Source organism: Gossypium arboreum, unplaced genomic scaffold (assembly GCF_025698485.1).
Source record: "Gossypium arboreum isolate Shixiya-1 unplaced genomic scaffold, ASM2569848v2 Contig00355, whole genome shotgun sequence".
Classification (NCBI taxonomy): Eukaryota; Viridiplantae; Streptophyta; class Magnoliopsida; order Malvales; family Malvaceae; genus Gossypium; species Gossypium arboreum.
The window spans coordinates 3,902-30,030 of NW_026440471.1; the positions used below are offsets into that span (position 1 = coordinate 3,902).

General features: G+C 32.1%; 1 protein-coding gene across 1 annotated transcript; it reads right to left on the reverse strand.

The window, feature by feature from the left end:
- Positions 1 to 793: 793 nt before the first annotated feature.
- On the reverse strand, positions 794 to 2,016 carry LOC128288960 (disease resistance-like protein DSC1). The gene is made up of 4 exons (XM_053024976.1): positions 1,790 to 2,016; positions 1,511 to 1,649; positions 1,259 to 1,410; positions 794 to 1,100 (listed from the first exon to the last, which is right to left on the reverse strand). The coding sequence occupies exons 1-4, from the start codon at positions 2,014 to 2,016 to the stop codon at positions 794 to 796; spliced, it is 825 nt and encodes a 274-aa protein (XP_052880936.1).
- Between the last annotated feature and the right edge of the window lie 24,113 nt (positions 2,017 to 26,129).

Sequence of the window (26,129 nt, forward strand, 5' to 3'; positions counted from 1 at the left end):
ATTTGGTGATATTGCAGCTTCGAAGGCCAAAGTTGTTGTAAATTTACAACAATTGTATTGAGTGTTTCATAAGCCCTGGAAGCCCCTTGTTCTTGTTGGAGTTGGAGTTCTCATTTGTAGCAGGCGCTGTATAAAATATTTCAACCATTAATCAAAAGCTTCTTTTCCAGGGTAAATGACAAAAAAAACGAAAAAGATGCAAACCTTGTTTTGAGGCTTTGTGAAATAGAGAAGAATAACAATGTGAGAAGAATAAAGCTCCTTGGCTTCAATGCAGAAACAGTAGTATAGGGAGAATCCTACTAAGAACAACAGGGGTCAATATCAAGATGGCTATTCTATGGACATGACTTTTGCATCTCAATCAAAGGTTTAAAAGTTGAATTCTTGGGGTGACCATTCAATGGTTTTATTTTACTTTTAATTTCAAAATGGATTTTGGCTTCTATATCAATTTAGTACTCTCAATATCAATTTCATGTTCGTATTATGGACACCTATATTTCTAATTCCATCACATCAATCAATGTTTCGAATATAATGAATACTAAATTATGGTAAATAAGAATCTATTTGTACCATCTAACAAAACAGCGGAAAAGAGAACTTGTAAAATTAACTAAATAGGAGAAAAAATTATAATGTATACTAAATTATTGCTTCTTTTCTGATCGTCCAATTATAAAATTGAAAACTTTTTGCATTCGTTTGGGCTGCGGCCTTCTTCCTCTGTTTCCTCCTGGATATTACATTTTCGTTTTACAAGGGAAGTGCTATCTGCGGATCCACCTTGTCAGTGGAGTGATGGGATATGTTCAAAGTTTGGAGAAGATTGAGTGGTATGGCACTGCAGCTCTTTTATTTCTTCCAAATCTTTCTCAAACATTATTCTAACACCACACTTCTTCACCTTAAAAGAAGGTAATCTATTTGTGCCTTGGAAAGACATCTCAAGCTCATCGCATTCATGATCAGAGCAATCCATGGTCCATAAATTCTTGGTTTCACATTCACCACATTTATCCTCGAAGGACAATGGGTATAATTTATCACGCGAGAAATAACGAAGAAACAGGTGGTCCTTTGTTTGGGCTCTGTATCTTCTCGACCAAAACAATAGAAAGCCGATTGGACCCTTCGAGGATTTCTACCTTGAAAAACGGATCCATTATAACTAGATTGTCCAGAATTTCTACAATGGATATAAGCTGTACCGCCAATACCCTTTTCTCGGAACCACCATCATTGACGAAAATACAGCAAAGCGACTCCAATCCAATCACTGTCATTCTGAATATTGAGAGGCAGAGGTATTTCAATTACAGAGCCGCCTCTCTGTTGGCTGAACCATTCTGGAATTTCATTTCCAGGTATAATAACATCAAACTCTTTTCTTGAATTCGCAAATACCTGCAAATTAAAACATCAGTCGTTCTTGAATTTGCAAATGGCGGAAATAAAAAATCGTGGTTCAGTAACTAAAACCATGAAAAAAGAGAGATTAATCAACCTTAATATGTGTTTTCAGCAATGTTACTGCACTAATGTTCTCAGCCAATCTGTAGCAGTTAGTGGCTATAATGCTATTACTATAACCTGTCCTCTCACTTGTCGTTCTTGCTAGAAGCACAGGCAACGATTCAAGCTCACTGCAATTTGACAATCCAAGAATTTGAACATTGGAAAGATGAGTAAAAAGCTATGGTGGTGTGTTACCATCAAGACCAAGAAATTTCAATGAGGATAGACCAGAAATATCACTAGGAATATCTCCTTACCAATATCACACAGGCTGCAATTTGACAATATAAGAGTTTCAAGGTTGGAGAGTCGAGTAAGAGACGCCGGTATGCTGTTGAAATTGTTACCGTAAAGATCAAGATATGTCAAAGAGGATAGACAAGAAATAGCACTAGGAATATCTCCTTCACCAAGATTGCAGTCCCTTAGTTTCAACTTTCTTAATGAACTCAAAGTACCGGATAATGAAGGTATCATTAGAGCTATGGAATTCATCCTTCCTCTTTGGCTTACCTTGAAAAGAGAAGGAGATTTCTTTTAACTTAGACGGACCCTTGCATCCACTGAAAGACAGAACTTTAAGATTTTTCAATTGAGAAATGAAGGATGGTGGTTCTTTTTGGCTGTTTCACTCAAGTCAAGCACTTCCAAAGATTCTGCTTGCTGCAAATTCTCTGGCAAATATTCAACTTTATAACAACCAGAAAGATCAAGAGTTTTTAGATGTTCTATTTTCCCATCAATCTCCGAAACCTTGCAAGATTTGAGCAACCCAGAAGAACTAAAATTTCAAGGTTCCATTCCAATTTTGGTTGGAAGACTCTTAAGACTTTTGCAGTCTCTTAAATTCAAAAGTTTAAGTCTCTTAAGCACTACAAGTGAAGGATGAACATCTACTAATCCGGTACAACCTTCCATAATCAAAACTTTGAGATATGGGGCTGTTGTGAAGTCTGGTGTCTTGATGAGGTTTTGGGACTCTTTAAAGCTGATTATTTTCAACTTATACAAGGACTGTCAAAACAATAACAGATTCAAAACTCTTTAAAGCTGATTATTTTCAACTTATACAAGGACTGTCAAAAACAATAACAGATTAGAGAAAAAAAAAACATAATAAATCACAAAATTATTATTATTATTATCTTTTCAAAATTTAACCGTTTATAATAAAATAAGCTAAATACAAATATAGGATGGATTTAATTCTTACTTTATTCCCTTCCATAGTTGTTCAATGTGACTATATGGTAAGAGAAGTCGATAAAGTTGTCCGGTTGGAAGGTTGAAGGCAATGATCTTAAAGGATATCTTGTCCAATCTAAAAGTCTTAGCTCATTAGAAAGATAATTGAGATCATCACAATTTGAGAGGCAAAGCACTTTGAGTAATCTCAAATTTTTCATCTTCGAAAGACATCGACACTTAAATTGGGCAACTTACTGGATTCCCTAAAACCATGGGCAAAATAAAAATGAGTATTAAAATATAAAAAATATTCAATACCTAAAAGCTATGTTTCTCCAATACTATTTTAAGGACTTTTGTCCAGTACTTATATCTAACACAGTGTCCAATTATGGGTATTGATAAATGACCCTTAAAGAACTCTTAAAATACATGAAAAAGCCTTTTTTTAAATCACACATACCCATTTTTGACATATATATCTATCTAACACTCAATTCGACTTCAATTACCTAAGCCTTAGAAATTAGAATTTTATATTAGTGCAATGCCTTGAAATTAGAATTAAAATTTTGATTTATATTGGTGCAATGATAATGCATAATTCTATTCATTGTTACTGGATGAAACTATTAAACATCATTAAAAATGAATTGATTGGTTTTTTTTAAAAATTTTTGATGACATATTAAAATCTTGTTCACTAAGATACACTATCATGCATCAAATAAATATAATGACTAAATATTAGCAAATACATATCTATCATTTCTTTTGAAAGACAAATGCGTTGCTAGATAAATTTCATAAATATAGCATTTAATATTAAGCATTAAAGGTTTTTCCATTGACTTTTATTGGATACTTTTAAAAAAAAAAAACTAATGACAATGTTAATAATACAATCATAAATATGTAAGTATATTTTCTTATCTTTTTCGATGATCATACCTTCAATCATTTTGTAGCCTAAAAAAACAATAATAGAGAATAAGACAAAATAAATGGTGTAAATGATATGATAAAACTCATAAAAAATTGCATTTATGTTTAACACTATTCACAATATAGTAAATAAAGCGTTCTAAATAAAGTAAAATATTTCTAACGAGAGTGATTCAAAGAAATTATATACTTATTTATATAAATCCTTATTAACACTTATAATCAACAAAGGAATTTATCTCAAAGCTACTTAATGTCAATTTTTTATGGAATACTATATAAATCAATTGGACTAAGCCTTTTGTTGATTTTTTTAAAAAATTTAAAAAAATTTATGTTTTTTTAAATGATGGACATATTTTTCCCCAGATCTATTTTTTCGGCTAATTGATTTTTCCTTAACAATTTTTCTTCCCATTTCTTGTATCAAGCTATGCATCCACAACCGTTGTTTATCGACTTTTATGAGAGATTTCTTAATGAGAACATCTATTCCAATATGTGAAAAACTCACAACCATCCAATACTTTTATTATAAAATCTTTCTCCTCCCATTGAAGAAGCATGGGCTGAACTATCTGTTTTCCTTGATAGGTATTTTCCAGCGGCAAAAGCGGCGAGCTTAGACGAAGCATTTTGGGAATCCACAAAGGGATGAATCTCCCGACTCTTTGGAGAGGTTTAAAAGTTATATAATGCCATGACATGCTTTGTCAAAGGACCCTTCTTGATATCTCTATGAATGGATGCTTTGATGGACAAAAGATGGTGGATCTGCAAGTGGTGGCGCACAAGTCAATATGGCCTTGAAAAATGAGAACTCTAATCTTACTTGGCCGCAAACTGCAATAGTTGGCTCTTCAAGTGAACCTAGCCGGGGTTCAATAAATCGTTTCTTTGGAAAATAAAATAGATAAATTGGTGATATTGTCAATTCTCTTGTCCGTAAGATAGGAGCCGAAGGTTTGTGGAATCCCGATCTTGAACCAAACCGATTCATGTCCAATGCTACAAGATGAGGCGGGCACCCAAGTCAATGCCATAAATAATTTCCGGACCTCCTCAAAGGCCATACAATCCCTGGTAACACTTTCAATCCGGTTGAAGAGACCATCCAAATATGAGCTATGGAAATAAAAACCAAAATTACCAATCGAGACCACCTCCTTTCCAAATCAATCACCACAAAAACCTCTCTTGAGACCATTGTTGAAAAATTGGCCATTTCACAAGAGAAATTCTAAACCCAAACACAATCTCATCTCCAAGAAATTGACAAACAAATAAGCCAACTAGCCCAAATTTGGTCACCTAGAGTCTCAAGGACGATTGCCCTCTTAAAGAAACAAATCCGGGGAAAATGTGGGCGATTACTTTACAGTGGTGCAAGTAATTTCACGAGGCAAAAAAGGAGGAAAATCGTGAAAGACAAAAAGACACTTCTTTGAAGAGTCAAGTAGAAAAATCCTCGCCTACCTTAGGTAAAGTCATTCCTAGTCCTTCTTTTCTACTTATGAGACTCCTCCTCCCCCGGAAAGCTTGCAAGGCATGACAAAAGGAAGAGGAGAAGCAAATTTTGGATATATTCAAAAAGTGAAATCAATATTCCCTCCTTGATGTCATTGGAAGGTGCCAAAATATCGAAGTTTTGAAAGACTTATAAAATCGGAGGATTCGGCAATGAAAGAGTTAACCTCAACGAGAATGTTTGGCCTTTTCAAAGACACCTACCAAAAAACAAGGACCAAGGGATGTTTGCAATTGTGCAAAATAGGAAAAGTCGGAATAAAAAGGGCAATGTGGATCTAGGTGCATCTATTAATGTCATGCCCAAGCGTCTAAAACAAAATTTCAAAGAACCATTAAAAGAGACACGGTGGCGGTTCAATTAGTGATCGGTTATTATCTACCCGAAGGTACTAAATGTTTAAAAGTGCGATCTCATTTTCCCCTAATTTTTACATTATTGACATGGAAAATGACCACAAAACAACGGATCGAAAATCTTGCTTGGGCCTTTCTTGTCAAAATACAAAGATCGATGTCCGTGTTATCTTAACCATGGAATTTGACGAAAGTGGTTAAATTCGATTGTACAAACTATGGTATCCGATTCCATCAAGTTCAAATTTTGTTGATATTATAGATCCATTAGAGATTTTATATTTGTTTTATGATTTTTGTAGGAAATTGGAGGATCTCGATGATGAAAGTGAAATCATTTCAACTCTTTCCTCTATTTCGATTCTCGATTAATTCCATCTAAACCCCTTCCCTCAATTTTGGCGCTAGAACTAGAATTGAAGCAACTTCCATCGTCTCAAATACAATTTTGGGCGATAACGATTGCCAATTATCATTTCAAGTGAATTATCACGATAGGAAGAGGAAATTGATTGTTGTTTTGCACCTATAAAAGGCAATTGGATGGACATTAGCGATATCCAAGGCTTAAGTCCATCCACTTGCATGCATAAAATTAAACAAAAGGGAAACCAACGAGAGAAGGCGGTGACGTTTAAACCGCTAATGATGGAGGTTGTGAAGGAAGAAATTCAAAAGTTGCTGATCAATTATCTACCCATTTCGATAGCAAGTGGGTAAGTCCGGTCCATGTTGTGCCAAAGAAAGGGAATTACGGTGGTGAAAATCGAAGGGAAATGATTAGAAGAGAGTACAAAATGGTTGGAGAATGTGTATCGATTATAGGAAACTCAACTCACAAACCCGAAAGGAATTTTCCTATACCATTTATCGATCAAATGATTGAAAGACTTCTGGAAAAACACATTCTTTTGTCTTGATGGATTTTTGGTTTTTTGGTTCGGTGGCACGGAAGAAAAAACAACATTCACTTGCCCTTTGAACTTTCTCCTATAGAAGAATGCCTTTCGGTCTTTGCAACACTCCCACATTCCAACGATGTATGTTAAGCATTTTCTCCGATCACATCGGCGAGGAATAGAGGTATTTATGGATGATTTTCTTGTTTGGTAATTCATTCTCTCAATGCCTTTCAATCTTTCTTATGTTCTTAAATGCATTGAATTTAAATTGATTTTAAACTAAAATGCCATTTCATGGTAAGTAAAGGTTGGTACTCGGTCATGTGGTTTCGGCCTAAGGAATTGCGTTGATAAGGGAAAGATTGATGTAATTGCTCACTTCCATACCCCACGGTGAGGAAATTCGTAGTTTTCTTGGCCGGGTTTCGGTTCTAAAGGACTTCTCTAAGTTGGCGCAATCTCTTTGCGATTACTACAAAAGGGCGTGAATTTTACTTTTGATCAATCTTGCAAAGTTTCATTCGATGAGCAAGGGAAGGCTTATATCCGCAAATTGTACAAACCAAATTGGACTTTACCATTTGAGATTATGTGTGGCGTCCGACCTTAGCGTGGGGCCGTTTCGGAAAGGAGAAAGACCCCGTGATAGCCTATGCCTCGGACCTCGACTGGCTCAACGCAACTACTCGACAGCTGCGGTGAACGTGTGGATTAGAAAATTTTGTCATTCCTCGCTTCTTTTTTGCTTATTTCTTTTTTTCTTTTGCATTAGAAAAATTTTTTCTTATTTATTAGGAACTAAAATTTTGTTTTCCGATCATCGTTGAAATACTTGATGAATAAAAAAAGCAAAGTCGAGGTTGATCGATGGATTCTCTTCTGCGGGAGTTCGATCTTGAAATCAAGGATAAAAGGGGCGAAAACTTAGTAACCACCTAAGTCGTTTCCACCTAACCTCCCTGAAACAATTTCAGACGAAACATTGATGGAACACGCATCATTCCATGGTTCGCTTTGGGTTTTTCTGGGTAAATTTCGAACAATCTATCTCAATCGAGATCAAGCAAAAAAGTCTCAATATACATTGGGGGATCCATATTTATGGAAAAATTGCTCGGATCAAATCATCGCGATGCGTAAGTAACAAAGGGTAAAATCCAATTGAGTTTTGTCATTCCTCCTTGGGTGACATTTCGACCTAACAACGCCACAAAATTCTTGAGTCGGATTTTTTAAACCTTGTTTAAAGACACTTACAACTTTTGCAAAGCATGTGCGGTGCCAAAATCGAAATCTAAGTCGAAGGTGAGATGCCATTAAATCCTATACACATCAAAATTTTGATGTGGGGGCTCGATTATATGGGGCCATTTACCTCATCATTTGAAATTTATACATTATTTTAGCCGTTGATTACGTTTGAAATGGGTAGGCGAAACCACCCAGAAAATGATCCGAAAACCACAACTAATTTTTTACGTGATTTTATTTTCTCAAGATTTGGAACTCCAGGCGACCATTTGCGATAGAAACACATTTGTTAAAATCATAAGCTTTGATGAAGAAATATGGCGTGACTCCGGGGATAGCAACTTATCATCCCAAACCAACGGACAAGCAAAGGTTTCAAATCGAAAATCAAGTCAATCCTAGAAACCGTTAAACCAAAGGAAAGATTGGGCTTGAAGTTAGTTGATGCGTTGTGGGCATATCGCCGGCCTACAAAGGACCTATCGGGATGTCACCTTACCGACTTACTTTAAACCTTGCCACTTGCCCGAATCGAGCATAGGGCATTTTGGGCGGTGAAGGAATGTAATATGGAGATGAAGGGGTGAACAGAAACTTCATATCCAAGAGCTTGAGGAGATTCGCATGCCCGATGCGCACAAAATTATAAAGGAAGAAAAGCATTTCATGACAAGCAATTTCATTTAAATCATTTTCCGTTGGGAAAGTTCTCAATTTAACTCAAAATTAAAATTTTTGGGGAAAACTTAAGTCCAAATGGGGGACCATTTACCATGATCAATGTTTTTCCTCATGGGCCGTAGAAATTGAGGATAGCTGGTGCATTTAAAGTTAATAGACAACGGCTAAAACCTTTCTTGGAGCACACCTATCGGACTAATTGAAGAAATCGGGTTGGAAGAGCCAAAAAGCAGGAAAATGTCGAGCTTAACGACGTTAAACAAAGCAAATGGGAGGCAACCCATTTGTTTACTTTTCATCAATTTTAATTTTTTTTGTTCAGACCCTCCGGCCCTAGAAGAACATCGGAAAAACTCTCCTTTCTTTACCTCAACCGTGGGGCCGTCATTGATCACGGGGTATCCACCTTTCTTTGTTCTTAAATGTACTTTTTTTTTTCCATATTAGGACAATACGATTAAGTGAGGGGGGTAAAGGATGACATTAATTTCGCCTTGCTTGTCATATTTGTTTGATGATATGTTTGTTTGAATTGATTAGAAGAACAACTCCTTTGTTGCTTGTGCTAAGCATGTTATGATTATTTTAGTGCATAAAATACTTGAATTCTAGCATGTTTGATAATCGAATAATATGAGTAAGTCAAATTTAACAACCCTTACCATTTGTCTTGATGTTGTTAGTTGAATTTCTCACCTAGCTTAATTAATTAGCCCATTTGTGAGAACTTGAGCCTTTAGCATGTATGATTATATTTTCATGCTCCTTTTTCTTTTTGGAGTGTCAATTTGGACTTTGGAATCTAGAACTTTGGCTTGTTGCATTTTGAGATTACATTGGAATTTGATGCATTAATATGATTTAGGCATTAGGATTCACCCTTTCTTTTCCCTTAATGAACCAAGTTAAAACCTAATCCCATTTTCTTTGTTTTCATAAGATGTTAAACCCAGCCTTTTCATTTTTCCTCTCTTCCACCCTTGACAAGACAAAGAGCATAAGTTTGTGAGATCATGTTCCAAAAAAGACAAAAAGACAAAAGAAGAAGAAGAAGAAGAAATAATTCAAAAAAAAAAAAAAAAAAAAGAAAAGAAAGAAAAAAAATAAAAGGTTTGATGATTTGTTCATTATAGCTACCTTTGCTTAGTTTGCTTATTCTTGTTGCCTATGTTTTCTAAGGTTGTGGACATGATATAGTTACTTGTTGGGAAACTCTTGTCTTGATTTTCTTTAGCCTCATTTTAGCCTTATTCGCCACCTTTACCTAAGCCCCATTACACCCTTTATTAAAAGTCCTAATGATTTTTGCATCTCATTTCTTTAAAGTAGTGGAGAATTGATCTTGCCACAAGTCTATGGAAACCCTTATTCAAATTTTGACTTTGAGTGAATTTGATTTCTAACAAACACTTTTAGTGATTTGAGTGCATCTTGGTAAGAATTAAGGAGGTTAGAATTTGATTGATAATTGATAGACAATGGTAAGGTTGAATGATTGTTCTTGCTTGCACTTATTCGTTTTGATTCATGTTTTATTCACTCATTTTTTGTGCACTTGAACTCTCATAACTTTGTTTAAAACTTGCCGATCTAGGAGAAAGATGATTAAGCTTTTGATTAATTTATTTCAAACATACTTGAGGGCAAGTATGAGACAAGTGAGGGGTTTGATGTACTCTTATATTTGACACTTTTGCTTGTTAATTCCTTTGTCTTATGAATTTTCACTACTTAATTGGTTGTATTTGATTTATTTCTTGTGTAGTGAACCCAATACTAGAAATGGCAACAAAAATGTCCAATTTTTTTCTTTTTATACATCCGTGGAGTGTGGGCATGGCGCTTATTCTATCACCCTGGGTCGTGCGGGCGTGTGATCTGACGTGGCAAATCAAGTCAACCGGGAATACAAACAACTTATCTTGATCTATTGGCGTGATTTGAGGATTTTGGTTTCATTTTCATAATTTTAAAGATATTATCTTATCTTTTTTTGATTAATTTTCCTTGTTGATTTGGGCATTTGAAGCCTATAAATAACCTTTGGGTAAGGCTAAGGGAACTCTTGTCTTTTGTTCTTTTGCTACTTTGTTTTTTTTTAATAAAATTTTCTTCTTTTGCTTTATTTTCTTTACTTTTTTTATGTTTTTACATTATCAAAACATGTTAAGCATGATAATCAATATCATGCTTGGCTAATTTTTCTCAAGCCAAAGCTAGTGAATCAATTCCTCACGTGAAATTGAATATTGCTTAAATCCCGGGATACATTTTCGTCTTCCTTAGATAGTTTGGTCGATTACTAAAATTTTTAGCGTTTTCAAATCAAAAGGATCCATTGGTTTGGAATCGTTTAATTTTGATTGGGAGGAAGGATCGGCTTGGCATTTCGACTTCCTATGAACACTCTTAGGGCGGTCCGCTAAGGAAAAGAATCGGAAATGATTCTTGATAAGACAACTTCAGTTGGGCTTTTCCTTTTTAAAACTAAGTATTTTGGGGCGATAGGCGTGGTTGATTTACTTAAGAATCGACTTTCAAAGATAGACTTGGGAAGATTGGTTACATGAGAGAAAAGTAAGTTCGATGGGTTGGGCCTCGTGGTTAACCGACATGAATCCGGAGCAAAAATCTATTTTTGATGATGGGAATTAGAAACTAGCTCGGATTCTTATACTCGTGTTTATTCAACAATCTTTCATCTTCTTTATTTTATTGCTTTTATTTTAATACATCTTTCTTGGCACTTTTACTTGTTTATTTTATTTTCTTGTTACCTCAAATCACCTTTTTATTTTCCATTTCACTCCTAGGGAGAACAAGAAATTTAATCAAAATTCCATTAAACTCCCGGATACCCTCTTCCACTATTCTACCTTCTTATTTATTTATTTTATTTTTGAAAAGGTTTATTTTATTTTGATAGGCAAAACGTTGTCACTTTGTTCTTTTATTCAACAAATTTTTTTGAAACATGAACATTCATTTTTATTATTCTCGGTATAATATTTATTTTTCATAATGTTTATAATATTTTATATGTAATACTATAATTTACTACAAATGTTTCATATTTACAGTAACGTTATTTAATATATGACTTTGTTTAAAGTAATCTGAAATGTTTAAAAATTAAGAATAAATCTGTAAAATAAATTTTTATAATTTAATATTTTAAATTATTTATAAAATTGAATAGTTTGAAAACGTAATTAAAGAAGAATATATAATGTAAATCAATATTTATCTGACTTCATCTAGCCTTTCAAATTATTTAATTATTTATTTAGTTGTAATAGAATATTAAAAATAATAGAAATAAATAATAATATTCTTATGTTCAAGTACAAAATAATTAAAATAATAAGATATTGTTCATCTATAATTTTGAATCGTTAAGTTAAAATGAAATTGTAATTAAAGATTGAATATAAAGTGTAATTTTGGTTTTAAAGTTTAAAAATTAAAAATAATTTTAATAGAAATAAATTTGATATCGATACTTGTTATCAAAATATTAATACCTTCGAATGGAAAGTTTTCAAAAATCAGCAGTAAACAAATTTGGTATTGATACTCATGATAAAATATAAATACCTCTCCAAAGTATCGATAAAATATTTTTAACCAAAATTGGCAGAGAGAATGGTATCGATACTTACTTTAGTATCGATACCTAACACATAAATATCGATACTTTCTTGTTTAGTATCAATACTTACGTTGGATTTCTAAATTTTCAAAATGGTCCTTATTTCTCAAATAATTCTATTTCTATTATTTCTTAAATTGTTTAATTAGTCATGATTTCATCTCTAAAGGTTGCTTGTGGTAGCCAATACTCTTATTTGTTATTGTATATGCACTTGAATAAGTTCCGATACAGGGGCGAAGCCAGGGGGCTAGCATGGGCTCTGCCATCCCTAAAATGTAAATTTATTCTTTTGGCCCTTAAAATTTTTTAAAAATTTTAAATTAGTTAAGGTAAAATTGCACTTTGCCCCCTAAAATTATAAAAATTCAATTTAATCATTTACAAATTATAAAGATATAAACTATAAAAAATTAAAATTTTATCCGCCCCCTAAATATTTATTCTGGCTTCGCCCCTGTTCCGATAGTTGTTGTAACTTCCTGTAACTCGAGTCCAGCAACCAAACCGAGTAAGAGATATTATATTCTCAAATTGAGTCGAATGAAATAAAATTTAAGTTAAATTTAATCGATTCAATTAAATTTGTATTGAATATAAATAATATTGGACTACAAAAAAAGGCAAAAAAAGGTTTTTACCTCAATTGAAAGTATGAACTAATCCTCGTTAAAGAGCTTTCACCTTTTTATGACCTACTTCATTACAGAAACTATCCATTTTCACCTACAAATAAAATACAGCTGTAACTGAATATATATATATATATATATATATATATATATATATATATATATATATATATATAATGAAAATAAAATTTTAATAAATAAAAGATGAAACCAATCAAAATTTACACATTTCAATTATGTAAAATGAATGAATTAAGTGAATAAAATTTTTAATAGTGTAAAAAAACTTTGTTATCAACATTTGGGATACTATAGAATATAAGCTCATGTTGAGTATGAATAAAATTTTAAATTTTTTGGTATATAATGGAAGGATCACATCACATTTTCAAGTAAGTCTAGAATGATTACTTAAATGAAATAAAAATGTAAATTACAAAATTAATTGGATAAGGTTGGTTAAGTAGTTTACTACAGTTAATGCTTCTTCCCGATTGGCCCATTATAAACTTGAACAACTTTTGCATCCGGTTTGGTTGCGGCCCTTCTTACTCCTCTTCCTCGTAGTTATTACATTTTCGTTTCATGTGAGAAGTGCTACTTACCAATCCATGGTTGTGAGCAGAGTGTTGGTGGATGTGTTTAAAATTTGGGGAAGATTGAGTGCTATGGCACTGCAACTCTTTTGTTTCTTCTAAATCTTTCTTATACACTATTCTAACACCACACTTCTTCGCCTGAACACAAGGAAAATTATTGGTTTCACTGAATCCCAAGAAAGACACCTCAAGCTCATCGCAATTTTTATCTAAGCAATCTGTTGTCCATAAATTATTGGTTTCACAGTCACCACATTTATCCTCCATGGAAATTGGATATAGTTTATCACGCGACCAATAACGAAGAATAAGGTGATCTTTCATTACTGGACGCAAACACCAGCTAGTGCTAATAATCCGTCGAGGATTTCTACCTCGAAAAATATATCCCTTACGGCTGGCTTATTCAGAATTTCTGCAATAGATATATGCTTCACAACCGATACATTCTTCATCCCTTGAAGCAACGTTATTGACAAAAATGCAGCAACTAGCAACTCCAATCCATTGACTATCTTTCCGAATGTTGATAGGTAGAGGTATCTTAATTGAAAAGCCACTTTTTTGTTGGCTAAACCATTCTGGAATTTCACTTCCGGGCATAAAAATAGAAAATATTTCTCTTGAATTTGCAAATGCCTGCAGCAAAATAGAATACGAGTTGTTCGGTTACTAAAACCATAAATTCTCAAGTATGAGATTTTGTAAGGGAAAACAGAGATTAATCGACCTTAATATGTTTTTTCAGCAGTGTTGATGCATTGATATTCTCAGCCAATTTGAAGCAGTTAATGGCAGCAATGCCAGCCGAATTCAATAAATTTGGTCAGCTTAGTAATTTGATCAGCTTCCATTTTATCTTCTCTAGGAACATAATCAGTGGTCCATTTAGCCTCCTTCCTTAAAATTTGATTAATGCACCTTATTAAAGCAGAATTTTTCCCCTTCAAAAACGACTTCTTAATGCTCCCAATAACTTCCACGTTGCCATTCTGTATCAGAATTCTGTCATGACATCTTCCTTATTGCGCCAAAGTTACACCATCAAGAATCCCCTACAATTCAGCTTAAAAAACAGAACAAATTCCTATTCTGCGATTAAATCGAAGAACCCAATCTCCATTCTGGTCTCTCAGAACTCCACCTAACGAGGCAGAACCTGTGTTAATTTTAACAGCTCCATCATTCCTAACTCGAATCCACTTGTCTGTTCCCACAAAGTCCTCCCTCGATGCATGACTACCTGACCTTCCTCCCTTGAGAGTAGAACTGTATTATTGAGCCCAATTGTAAGCGCCTTTAACAACCTCCTCTATACTCCATGACATTCCTTGAAAAATGACTATATTACGGCCAAGGCCAAAGAAGCATGGCCAATCAACTTTCCCCCAATCGATATTAATGTGATTCTCCAAATTAAACCCAAGCCATTCCTACAAATTACCTGAAAAGAAAGCAGTTAGTTTAATTTTAAAACATTATCACCGTTGAATTTAAATGGTTCGATCCAACATTTCTTTTTTTGTTAAAAAATCAACTATTTGATTCTAAATAAAACATTGTAAGGCCAAATTAAAAAACAAAATTGTCAAACCTTGTAAACATTAAGAACCATTTTTTGTCATTACCTTGTAAACATTAAGAACCATTTTTTGTCATTATACCTATTTATAAAATTAAAGGTTTTATTAACATTACATTTAAATTACTATTTGAATTTACATTTTACACGAAAAATTCAAAAGTTCATTCAAAATTGTATAATTTACATCATATTAAATGTAAAAAATAATTAATTATATAATGATATAGCCCATTTCTTGAAATCCTAATTTCTTAAATTCACCCGAGTCTATAATTGCTAAAGTGTCCGCTTCGATTTCAACTCCGCCACTTTTGTTGGTCCCTCACTTCTATGCATCCTTTGAGCAGGCTTTCATGCTTCTATTGACCTGGGTGACAAATATAAAGCATCGAGATCATTTTTGTTGCATTGAATCATCCATATCATTGGTATATCAACTTACCTCAAACCAAGCAGTTTTTTTCTTATCTCACAAAAACACAACTACCGAAAACTTGCTTATATGGACCAAAAACTATTGCCTTACTTCTCTAAACCTTAAAATTAGAGAATAATACTATAAAAAAAAACATTAGACTAAACATATGAGTTTTTGGACTAAACATTAGACAATGAAAAGGCTTTCAATCCCTTTAGAAGAGAAATCGGTGTGTTGTCATACAAACAGTATGTAAGCAAAGAAATGTTCATAGCTTATGTAGGTAGTTTTTACTTCATGTACATTCACCCTTGAAAACAAAGAGACATAGTCCATCCTCTACTTTTGACACCTTGAATCTTTTGAATTTGAAGAAAAAAGTTGGATATACAATAGTTAAATAAATAATTAAAAATTCAGAAAAAATTGAAAAATATAATAATTTTATTAAACGGTTCAACATATTCAACTATTGGTTTTGTCTCGCTTTTTAATTTTTACCGATTTCGAGTGGTTTTTATTCAATTTGTTCAACTCTTTGTTTGGACTAGTATACTAATCGATTCTCGATCCAATTAGTGGACTAGTATACTAATCGATTCTCGATCCAATCGGTCGACCAATCAATTCAATTATGTTCCTGCCACGTCATAAAATCTTAACGGAATCCAAGTTTAAAGATCAAAATGGATCTAGTTGCCAAGTTCAAGTACCAAAGTGAAAAAAAATACGGGTACTAAAGTAGACCTAATTACCGAGCAAAATGATAGACTTAATGACAAATATGGCCACTAACATTTGCATGTTTTGTCAAAATGGGCCTAATTGTATTTTTGAGCCTTTTTGGCCATCAACCTTTGTTCTTTTTTTTCAATCTGCTTTTAAGATTCAATGAAAATACCGTTAAAAAGTTAACGAGAATGATGTAGAAATTCATATGTGGAATATTTTAATGAAATATAATTTATTACTTAGATAACCCAATAAAATAATCACATATGGAAAATAATAAAATAAATAAATAATACATTAAATTAAAAAATAACTTTTAATTTAAAGAAAATAATCGTAATTATCTAAAAAAATTAATTCAGTAGAAAAATTTCTAGATAAACAAACCTATGAAATATTAAAACCTTTTGAAAGAAAAAAAATTGAGACCTTGAATTTATTCATTAAATCTGTTAAAAAAAGCGGATTGAAGAAAAGAACAAACGTTGATAGCCAAAAAAGCTAAAAATATAATTAGGATCATTTTAACAAAATACACAAATATTAGTGGCTAAATTTATCATTTAGCCAAAATTATATAAACAACATACATGTGGAAAACAAAAAAATTAATAGGATAAGACAAGACAAGTTAAGTAGTTTACCACAGTTAATACTTCTTTCCTCGTCCGCCCATTATAAAATTGAAAATTTTTGCATCCGTTTTGGTTGTGACCCTTCTTCCTCAGCCTCCTCAGAGATATTACGCTTTCGTTTTACAAGGGAAGTGCTACCTATTGATCCATCGTTGTCAGAAGAGTGTTGATGGATATCTTCGAAAGTAGCAGAACAATGAGTGGTATGGCACTGCAGCTCTTTTATTTCTTCCAAATCTTTCTCATACACAATTTTAACACCACACTTCTTCACCCACTCTTTTATTCTAACACCGTCAAAACCTCTGAAAGACAGCTTAAGCTCGTCGCATTCCTGATTTGACCAATCTGTTGTCGGTAAATTCTTGGTTTCACATTCAGCACATTTATCTTCCAAGGAAAATGGATATAATTTATTACGCGACCAATAACGAAGAAAAAGGTGATCCTTCGTTATGGGCTGATTATTTTGTTTACCAAATGAAAAACTACTCGAATTGACGCATCGAGGATTTCTAGCTTGAAAGAGAGATCCATTACAACCGGTTTGTCTAGAATTTCTACAATGGATAAAAGCTTTACAGCTGATGGCCTTATCCGTGGAAGCATCATCAGTTACAAAAATGCAGCAAGAAGCAACTCCAATCCATTGACTATCATTCTGAATATTGAGAGGTAGAGGTATAATAACATCAAACATGCTTCTTGAATTTGCAAATGCCTGCAAAATAAAAGACCAGCCGTTTGGTAACTAAAACTATAAATTCTCAGGTATAAAAGGGAAATAAAGAATGATTAATCGACCATAAGATGTTTTTTTAGCAATGTTAATGCATTGATGTTCTCAGCCAATTTGTAGCAGTTAGTGGCTCTAATGGAACCCCAACGCTCAAAATTGCATACTTTTGATGGACTTGCAACTACTTCAAGTGAAGCACAATCATCTAGCAACACCCTTGCTATATTTGTTAGACGCTCAGGCAGCAACTTAAGCTCCTGCAATTTGATAATCCAAGGAATTGAAGGTTGGATAGTCGAGTAAGAGATGCAGGTGTGCTGACGAAATTGTTCTCTCTAAGATCAAGACTTTTCAAAGAGGATAGACAAGAAATATCATTAGTAATATCTCCTTCACCAAAATGGCATAAGCCGCAATTTGCCAATATAAGAAATTCAAGCTTGTAAAGTCGAGTAAGAGGGGCAGGCATGTTGATGAAATTGTTACCGCTAAGATTAAGACGTCTCAAAGAGGATAGACCAGAAATATCACTAGGAATATCTCCTTCACAAAGACCGTGGTCCCTTAGATTTAACTCTCTTAATGAACTCAAACCTGACAACAAAGGCAACATTGGAGCCATGAAATTCGTCCTTCCTCTTTGGATTACCTTGAAAAGAGAAGGCAGGTTTAGTAGTAACTTAGATGATGGTCCCTTTCTCCCATTGAAAGAGAAAACTTTAAGATTTTTAAATTGAAAATGAAGGATAGTGGTTCTGCTATTGCTGTTTCACTCAAGTTGAGCACTTCCAAAAACTCTGCTTGCTGCAACTTCTCTGGCAAATTTTCAACTCTGTGACAACCTGAAAGATCAAGAGTTTTTAGATGTTCCATTTTTCTATCAATCTCCGGAAAACTTACAAGACTTGAGCAACCCGAAAGAATTAATGTTTCAAGAGATTCCATTCCAATTTTGGTCGGAAGACTCTTAAGGCTTTTGCAATCTCTTAAATTTAAAAGTTTTAAGGCTCTTAAGCACCCCAATTGATGGATGAACATCTACTAATTTGGTACAACCTTCCAAAATCAAAACTTCAAGATTTTTTGCTGTTGTGAAGTCTGGTGTCTTGATCAGGTTTTGGGACCCTTCAAGGTTGATAATTTTCAACTTGTACAAGGGCTGTCGAAAATAATAACAAATTAGAGAAAGAGAACATAATAAAGCTCATTTTTGTTTTTTATTTTTATCTTAATCAAATTTTAATCATACATCTTAAAATTCTAAAAACACAAGGATCAGATGAGTGAATTCTTACTCTATTTTCCTTACATAGTTGTTCAATGCAACTGTATGGTAAGAGAAGTCGACAAGGTTGTCCGGTTGGAAGCTTGAAGGCACCGATCTTAAAAGGCATCCTTTCCAATCTAAAAGTCGTAACTCATTAGAAAGATATTTGAGATAATTACAATTTGAGAGGTAAAGCACTTTGAACAATCTCAATTTTTCATATTCGAGAAGGCATCAGGACTCAAGTTGAGCATCTTGCTTGATTCCCTAATAACCATGAGCAAAATAAGAATGAGCTTAGAATATAAAAATACATTCAATATCTAAAAGCTATGTTGTTATATCTAATGCATATTCGAATATAGGTATTAAGGTATGATCTTTTAAGTACATGAGTATTAAATACTTATATCTAGTACTTATATCTAATGCATATTCGAATATAGGTATTAAGATATGATCTTTTAAAAAATCTTTTAAGTACATGGAAAAACCCTTTTTTAGGAAAAAAATTGAACATATCCATATTAAGCACATGCTTACCCAACGTCAAATTACTTAATCCTAAAAAATTGAATTAATATTTTGATTTATATTTTATCTAAAAAATGCATAACTCTATACAAGTTAATGAACCAAATAATGACTCATAATTAAAAATGAAATTTTAAAAAGAAATTTAGATGACATGTTATAATCTAATTAATTTATATACATTATTAGTGCGTTAAATATATACCATTAATCTATTGATACTTTTGAAATAGTAATATGCTGTTAGATAAATTTCATAATTAAACATTGAAACATTGAGCTTCAAAGGTTTTCTTATAGTTTCTTATCATATTTAAAAGAAAATCATTATTTACATACAAATAGATATAAGTTTACCTTTTATTATCGACCACCATGCTTTCAACCGTTTACGTAGCCTAAAAATATTAAGAAAACAAAATAAATGGTGTATAATGTAAGATAAAACTTTTGAAACTTTATATTCTTATTTAGCATTATTATACTCAAAATATGTTAAATAAAGCATTTTTCGATATTAGAAGTAGGGGCGAGGTTTGCCGGTTCAAATTGTGCCAAACAAGTGTTTGACAAAAGACTTAACAACCAATCCATTCAAGTCAAGACAATAAATAAATATTTTAAACTAAGTAAACCAGTTTTTAATGAGGATAATTCAATGAAATTAAATATTTATTTCTACAAATTCTTTTTAATATTTGTAAACATGGATCGTTGTATCAACCAATTAGACTAAGCTTTAATCATATATTGATTAGATGTTTTATAATAAGAAAAATAGCATGTAACTTTTGTTGAATGGTTTACAGTGTTTTTTATTAGGATATGATGGATGTCCTTTTCCTCCCACAATCTACAACGTTTTCCAGGTTCTTTAGATTTTTCCCTAACAATTTTTCTTCCCATCTCTTTCAACAAATCATGCATCCACAAATATTTGTTGTCTTTGACTTTTATGAGAGACTTCTTAATGAGAACATCAATTCCAATATTAGGGAAAAACTCACAACCATCCAAAACTTTCATTATAAGATCTTTATCCTCGCTATTGAAGAAACATGCTAAATCAAGAAATATATTCTTCTCTGTTTCGTCCAATCCATCAAAGCTAATTTGAAGTCTGTTGAGAATATCTTCATTAGAAACTCGTTTAAGTTTTTCTATTGCACTTCTCCATTGAGTTGCATCTCTATCGCACAAAGAGAACCTAAAACTTCAAGAGCTAAGGAGACCACCAGCATAATTTACAACATGTTTAGAAAGCTCAATGAACTCATCATTGAGCATTGTATTACCATGGAAAGCTTTTAAATTGAAAAGCCGAAGCGCATCTTCATGATTCAGCGTTGTAGGCCTGTATACATCATCAACTGGGAAAGATCGCAACAAATGTTCATTTCTTGTTGTTACAATGATTCTACTCCTAAACCAAACCAATCACGTTTTCCAGCCAAGCATTTCAAGTGTTGTAAGTTATCAACATCATCAAGAACAACAAGAACCTTTTGTGAGACAACATGTGTCTAATTATGGTTTTCCTTTGTGAACATTGAAAAACTTAAAGTGTTCATCAGGAAAGATTTGGGAAAGAAGTTGTTCCTGCAAAGTAAGTCCAGAATTGTTTGAAACTTCTCGAACATCAGCAAGAAAACCTTTACCTTCAAAATGAGGTGAGATTTGATTATAAGCAACCCTTGCAAGAGTCGTCTTACCGATGCCACCCATTCCGCAAATTCCTATAATGCGGACATTGTCTTCCCCAACTTCTATTTTCGAATACATCTTTTCTAAAGGTAAACTAATTCCAACTAACTCGTCATCATCATGATGAATTGGGTATGTCTGCCATAATTTTGCTGATATCTTCTTAACAATGTCGTCAATAAATTCTGATTCATACCTACAAAAGGAATAAATTTTAATTCATTTGAATAAAATATTGCTAATATCTTTCGAATGCAATTTTTCTTTTTAGTTCAACAAATCATGGAACATAATATAGCTCGGAAGCAAACAAAAAGCAATATTAAGAAAGGAAGTCAAGAATAAGAAATATGAAACTTTATAGTTAAACAAGTGTAATCCAAAATATTATAATTTTGTAGTAATTAAAACTAGAAATAGAGAAGAAAATAAGGTTGGAATATATAGTTCAATGAATCATGAAAGTTGTAATATAGTTGAAATATATAACTTTACAATTAAACACATAGGATTACAAAAATTATAATTTTCTAGTGATTAAAGTTAGAAAATAGATTAGAAAAGAAAAGAAAGAATTACCTGTTATGTAAATGCCATCCCTTGATCTCAGCCACCTCAGTCAAAGCTTTTCGCCACTTTTGGATCTTGTCTCTATCTTTCTTGTATCGCTCTTCATGTTGGGCGAGGGCTTCATTAACTTTCCCTTTCTGTTTTCTTAAATCGGATGGATCAATATTGTAAAAAATTGGAAACACTTTATGACCCTTGTTTTTTTGTTCAACAATCTCACCAAGTTCCTTCATGCAATAACTTGAAAAGGCATAGGTTTCGGAGAAAACGATTACCGAGCACCATGATTGCTGAATTGCTTTAAAGAGTTCAGGTGCGATCTCTTCACCGGCGTCCAGCTTTGGATCATCTCTGAAAGTGACAATCCCACGCTTTAGAGCTTTGTAGAGATGATCTGTGAAGTTTGTGCGAGTATCTTCACCTCTAAAACTCAAGAAAACATCATATTCCTTTTAGAAATGCATGAGGAAGTTGATGGTAACGACATCATGACGATGTTTGAGAAGAAACATATATCTCGATCTACTGTTTAAAATCAGAAAATCGATCGCTCAGTATCCCCATAAAGAAACTAGAAACAATAAGTATATGAGAGTGAAGGAGGAACACAGATGAAAATTCCGTTTCTAAGCAAATTCTCTATAACCTTTTTCATTTTCCAAATGAATGAGCGTAGGTGTGGACATTGGGTGATGCGTGTTCTTTCCAGGATGAATCCAAGGAGGTAGGTGTTGACAAAATGGAGCCTACGATAATTCTAAGTAATAAGTAAAATGTTGGACAGTTTGTGTTTTACTTTCATTTACGTAATCATATAATTGTCCATATAACTATATATTAAAGGAGTATTTAGTGGAAATGAATAATGGGTAATTTCAAATTCAGGTTCCTCACATTTTTCCGGTCATGCGATTAAGTTCTATTTGAATCATTTAAAATGTTCATTAGGTACAGACTAAAATAAGTTATATTTACTCAGTATCATACAATTTTATGTATGAATACAAGTTATTAATTATTTAGAATGATAATAATTGAAAAACAATTTATTAATATAATAATTTATAACTCTATTAAAAGGAAACTCCTTTAGGTATAATTTTTTTTACATTATAAAAATTATTTATTATACTTAAATTTAAGATTTAATCTCTACATATAAAAAATAACAAATTATGTAATAACATAATCTATTTCTCGAAATTGTAATTCTCTAAATTCATCCAAACCTATAATTGCTTAAGTGTCTGCTTCCATTTCAAATTGATGACTTTTGTCGATTCCTCACTTGCGTTGTCCTTTGAGCCATGCTTCTATTGGTCTAGGGATAAATAAAACACCAAATCAAGAAATTTTGTTGATATCATAGAAAACACAACAGCTGACAAGAACAAAAATGAATCTATTGAATTTTTTATAATATTAGACATGAATAAGTCTCTCACATATAAAAGATTTTTCAATTAATTAAGCATTCTTTATTTTCATATATGTGAATAAGTGTTAAAAATAAATGTCTAAACATTAACGCTTTATGAAAAAATATGAACTAAAGAGTTGGAATAATATTATGTTAATTCAAGCCATGAAATTTAAACCGTACTTTTATTAGAAGGAATTAAACTTTTTGAGTACTATTAAGAACTTATATTTAATCTTCCAAATATATAAAAAGCGATTTTGACTGATTAAATTTAACACATAAGTTTATCTCCAATAAAAATGAAATGGCTTTTAATTCATCGATATTATGACCAGTCCTTATTAAAGGATTTTCACTTTATATTATCTACTTTGTCACAACAGCTATCAGTTTTTCTCCACATTTGTGTCTCAAGTTGATTATATTTACTTCAACATATAAATAAAATATAGATGTAAGTGAATATATATAATGAAATAAAATTTTAATAAAAAGTGAAACCAATCAAAATGTATATATTTTAATTATGTAAAAAGAAATAAATTAAGTGACTAAAACTTTAAATGGTATAAAAATAATGGTATCAACATTTGGAATATGTGTATACGATAACATGAGGATGTTTGAGAAGAAAAGATATCTCAACCTAGTGTTCAAAATCAATCGCTCAATACCTCGGAAACAATAAGTATATGAGCATGAGGAAGAAGAAAAACAGATGACATTTACAGGAAACAAGTCAGCAACGGACTTTTCTACGAAATTTGTGTATACGTTTCCCACCTTTTATTTTTCCAGATGAGTTAGACGTTCTTTCCGGGAAGACTCCAAGAAGGTGAGACTTGACAATTGGTGCCTACTTTAATAACAAACTAATAATTATACACTTTTAAGAGTTCTTTCTTTTAAAATATGCCGAAGTACTTGTACTTTTATAAATTTAAAATTTAGTAATTATTACATGAGTCACTAAACTATAGGTAAATTTTTGTTTTGGTCACTTAATTTAAAATTTCCAATTTGGTCACTGAACTTTTTAGAATTATTTTTTGTCACCCATCTATTAAATTACACTTTTTAGTTGGTATAATAATAATTTTAGTCCTCAATTTTTATAATCTTTTGTCAATTTCACCTTGATTATATATAATATGATAAAATTGAAATTCTCTTTTAAAAAAATTAGAGAACTCTAAAATTTTAAATTAAATAAAATTTTCAAAAATAGATAAAGTGAGAGAAAATGAGTGAAAATTGCTTTTAAACCCTCCAAAATTTCTCTTTGTATTATCTCTATAGAAATATCCAATACCAATTCTTTAGAAAACATAGAAAAAATAAAATATTAAGTAAAATTATTGGTTGTCTGCTTTTTACCTCTTTTGTTCCTTGACATGTTTTTTCTTTATAAATTATTCAAAATTCAAAATGTAATTGGTTTTTACAATTTGGATTTATAAAAATAATTTAAATGAATTAAAATTTTGAATCGAGTCTAAAAAAGAAAATTTTGTGGTATATTTTATTTTTTCTAAAAATGGCATTAGAGTCGATTTCACAAGCCTTTGTAATATCAATTCTGAATGTTCTTTAGGGTATGAAACTTAACTTGAAAATATTACTAATTTGGTTTAGAAACATTTAATAAGCATGTAATGATCTAAGATTTTTGGTTTTGTTCTATTTTTAATTTGTTGTAGGATTCTATTGAATAATAATTTTCTATATTTTCATACATATTAGTTCTTAAAAACATTTTTGAGATTTTATTTTTCTATAATTTTCTTATAAAATTTTCTATTATTTAAATAGTTTTTTGAGTTTTTTATAATTTTATAATGAACCAAGGTCAAATTTACAAAATATAAAAATTGGGGACTAAATTTTTATTTTACTAACTAAAAAGTGTCACTTAATAATTGAGTGACCAAGAAAAATAATTTAGAAAAGTTTAGTGACCTAATTTTAACTTTTTAAGTAATCAAAATGAAAACTTACCCATAATTTAATGACTAATGATTAGTTTGCCCTAAAAAAGTGGCTTAGATTTGGCCGTAATGGGAGAGGTACCATTACCCAATCTATATAATATAATATACATAAAAGTACGAGTTTAAAATTTTATTTAAATTGACGAAAATATCCTTTATTTTTCATCAAATTACTAAATTCACGTTTAAAATTGGGTCGGGTTAGACACCTAATCTCTACTAATGAATTTTATAATTTAAATCTAGCTTACTTATGTGTGAATTAAACGTGGAGTATTTGAAAATGTTGTCAGAAATTTTGTCTTTATAGTGAGAAGAAAATTTGAGCAAAAAGTGGTAGATTGTAGTGGAACATGAACGAGTTGTGTATGGTTAAAAGACTTCAACATTAACCGACTCCTTCAAACAAACCAATGAACCCACTGGCCTCTAATTCTATGAGAAGGATAAAAACCCAATTTATTAATAACTTCATCAGCCCTTCACCCACTAATGCGAGGCTCAAGGAAGGCACACAAGTCCTGCTGGAATTCTGTATTATACTCCTTGACAATTCCAAAATACAAGACTAACATTCAACACCATAAGGGTAACTAAAAAGATACCCCTGTTCATAGAGAACTAGGATTCCCCAACTCCATCATACTAGAATCTTGGTCAGCTTCCAACATCAGTAGTTGGGACCATTATTCTCATCTGGTAACTAACCTGATTCTGCAAGCCGTTGTTCTGGCCTGGTTCCCCACCATTTCCATTGTTTCCAAATGAAAGCGCATAGGTGTGGAAACTGGGGGATGATAGAGGAGTGATAGATGTTGTGTCCAGGAAGAATCCAAGAAAGAGTCCACAAAATGGAGCCTACAATAATTACAAGTAATAATTCAAGTGTTTTACATTAGGGTAAACTACAAAAATAGTCACTTTTGTTTGCCTCAGGTTACATTTTAGTCACTTATGTTTGAAATGTAACATTTTAGTCACTTATGTTATTATTTTGTTAAAGTAATCACTCTTCCATTAAGTTCCGTTATCTCCCTAATGGTAATCTTATGTGGCATCCAACTAGATTTTAAGTGCCAACTAGATTTTAAGTATATCATATACATTCTTCATCCGGCTTTGCATTTAATTTATATTAAATTACATTCTTCAACGGGAAGGATATATCATTGTAATATCGTCAATGAAACTTTACAATATATTAGTGTGAGGATGAACATTCCATATGGCTTGTTATAAATCCAGTACTAATAACAACGTACGATATTAAAAAGTT